Source organism: Rhinichthys klamathensis, unplaced genomic scaffold, assembly GCF_029890125.1.
Source record: "Rhinichthys klamathensis goyatoka isolate OS25496 unplaced genomic scaffold, OSU_Roscu_1.1 h1tg000277l_1, whole genome shotgun sequence".
NCBI lineage: Eukaryota > Metazoa > Chordata > Actinopteri > Cypriniformes > Leuciscidae > Rhinichthys > Rhinichthys klamathensis.
The window spans coordinates 1,419,606-1,421,035 of record NW_026606796.1 but is presented as its reverse complement, the minus strand read 5'-3'; the positions used below and the strand labels follow the sequence as shown (position 1 = coordinate 1,421,035).

Sequence of the window (1,430 nt, the reverse complement as noted above, 5' to 3'; positions counted from 1 at the left end):
AAAACCCATAAAACTAGAAAAATGATGAGTGCAAAATGCCACAAAATTTAAAATACCTCCAAAAGCAGTATTAAATCTGCTTCTTGGCATCTGTTTTACATCACAGTCCATTTATGATGACATAAAACATAGCTGTTTCTTCGACTATGCATATTCCATTTTGCGAAAATACCTCCACACACACACATTATATCTCCTTTTTGGCTTGAGTGTTATGTCACGGTCCATTATAATGACATAACTAAAAGTCGTTCATTACACAATACTCAGTGAAATCCCACATTGACGTGCTTCTGGCGAAAGGACACGAGGTGAGACATGCTAAAAATTCTACTCCACCCTTTCACCGCTTCTACATAATTTGGCCAAATCCATCTTGCAATGTGCAGTTGGCAAAATTAAAATGGCAGCTTAAGCTATTAAAGTGAGCAGCTTTTAATCATTGGCTGCAGGAATTTAAGGTTGGTGGAATAGAAGGGGAGGGATTAAAGTCTTTGAACGGCAGAGCGACATCTCCACTCTGATCTCTGCACAGGGCCCTGCTGGTGCTCGTCGGGGGTATCCCTGCTACTGCACGCTTAGCCTGAAGAGCCCGAGTCCATGGTGCCCACGTTTCTCTCAGAGCGCGGAGTCAGGGATGCAGCGTCGCCATGGGTCTCATGGAGTTTTACCTGGAGATTGATCCAGTCACTCTAAACCTCATCATCCTCATCGCCAGCTACGTGATCTTGCTTCTGGTCTTTCTCATCTCTTGCATCCTGTACGACTGCCGGGGGAAAGACCCCACCAAGGAGTACGTCTCTGAGCCCCCCGCCCCACAGCAACAGTCTCCCATCCGGCTCGTGGTGATGCAAAACTCCCCGGCTTCATCGCGTTATAATGAGCAGAACAACACGGCTTCCTCTAACTTCGCACATCTGACCCCTGACATCATGCGCGAGAAGAGGAGCACGCTGGTCTGACGCATCCAGAGTGAATTTCTCGCATATCCAAACCTCTAGAAGTTAATGAATGCTAAAATTTAAACCTAATTTGAACTGAAACAGGTAAGAAACGATTCCTTCTCACTGACCTGAATACATGACCCATTTAATGCACATTGAATTTGTTTTTTTTGTACAGGTGATGTCATTTATACTATTTCTGCATATGATTTATAATACAATTTTTTTTGTTTCTCTGTTTCTTTAATAAGGATACTAAAATCAAGACATGTTTTACATACTGACATTATTCAGTATTCAAACAATACTCACAGGCATATTCCTTTTCCAGGTAGATTGTCAAAATGGACGACAAGATGGATTTTTTAGAATTTATAACCATTAACAGGAAGAAGGCATCTGGTTGCACAGGGATTAACTTCAGCAACATCGAGTGTCTGCGGCTATTGCATCATCATCCGTGTAAACTTACAAACCAAAATGGTC

At 42.5% G+C, this 1,430-nt stretch overlaps 1 protein-coding gene across 1 annotated transcript; it reads left to right on the top strand.

Moving 5' to 3' along the window:
- The first annotated feature begins 225 nt into the window (after window positions 1-225).
- Window positions 226-1,150, top strand: si:ch73-256g18.2 (small integral membrane protein 36). Its single transcript, XM_056268842.1, has one exon. The coding sequence runs from the start codon at window positions 651-653 to the stop codon at window positions 960-962; it is 312 nt and encodes a 103-aa protein (XP_056124817.1). The 5' UTR covers window positions 226-650; the 3' UTR covers window positions 963-1,150.
- Window positions 1,151-1,430: the final 280 nt, after the last annotated feature.

Excerpts from the sequence above, each read along its gene's own strand:
- si:ch73-256g18.2 (XM_056268842.1), top strand. The coding sequence starts at position 651 with ATGGGTCTCATGGAGTTTTACCTGGAGATTGATCCAGTCACTCTAAAC.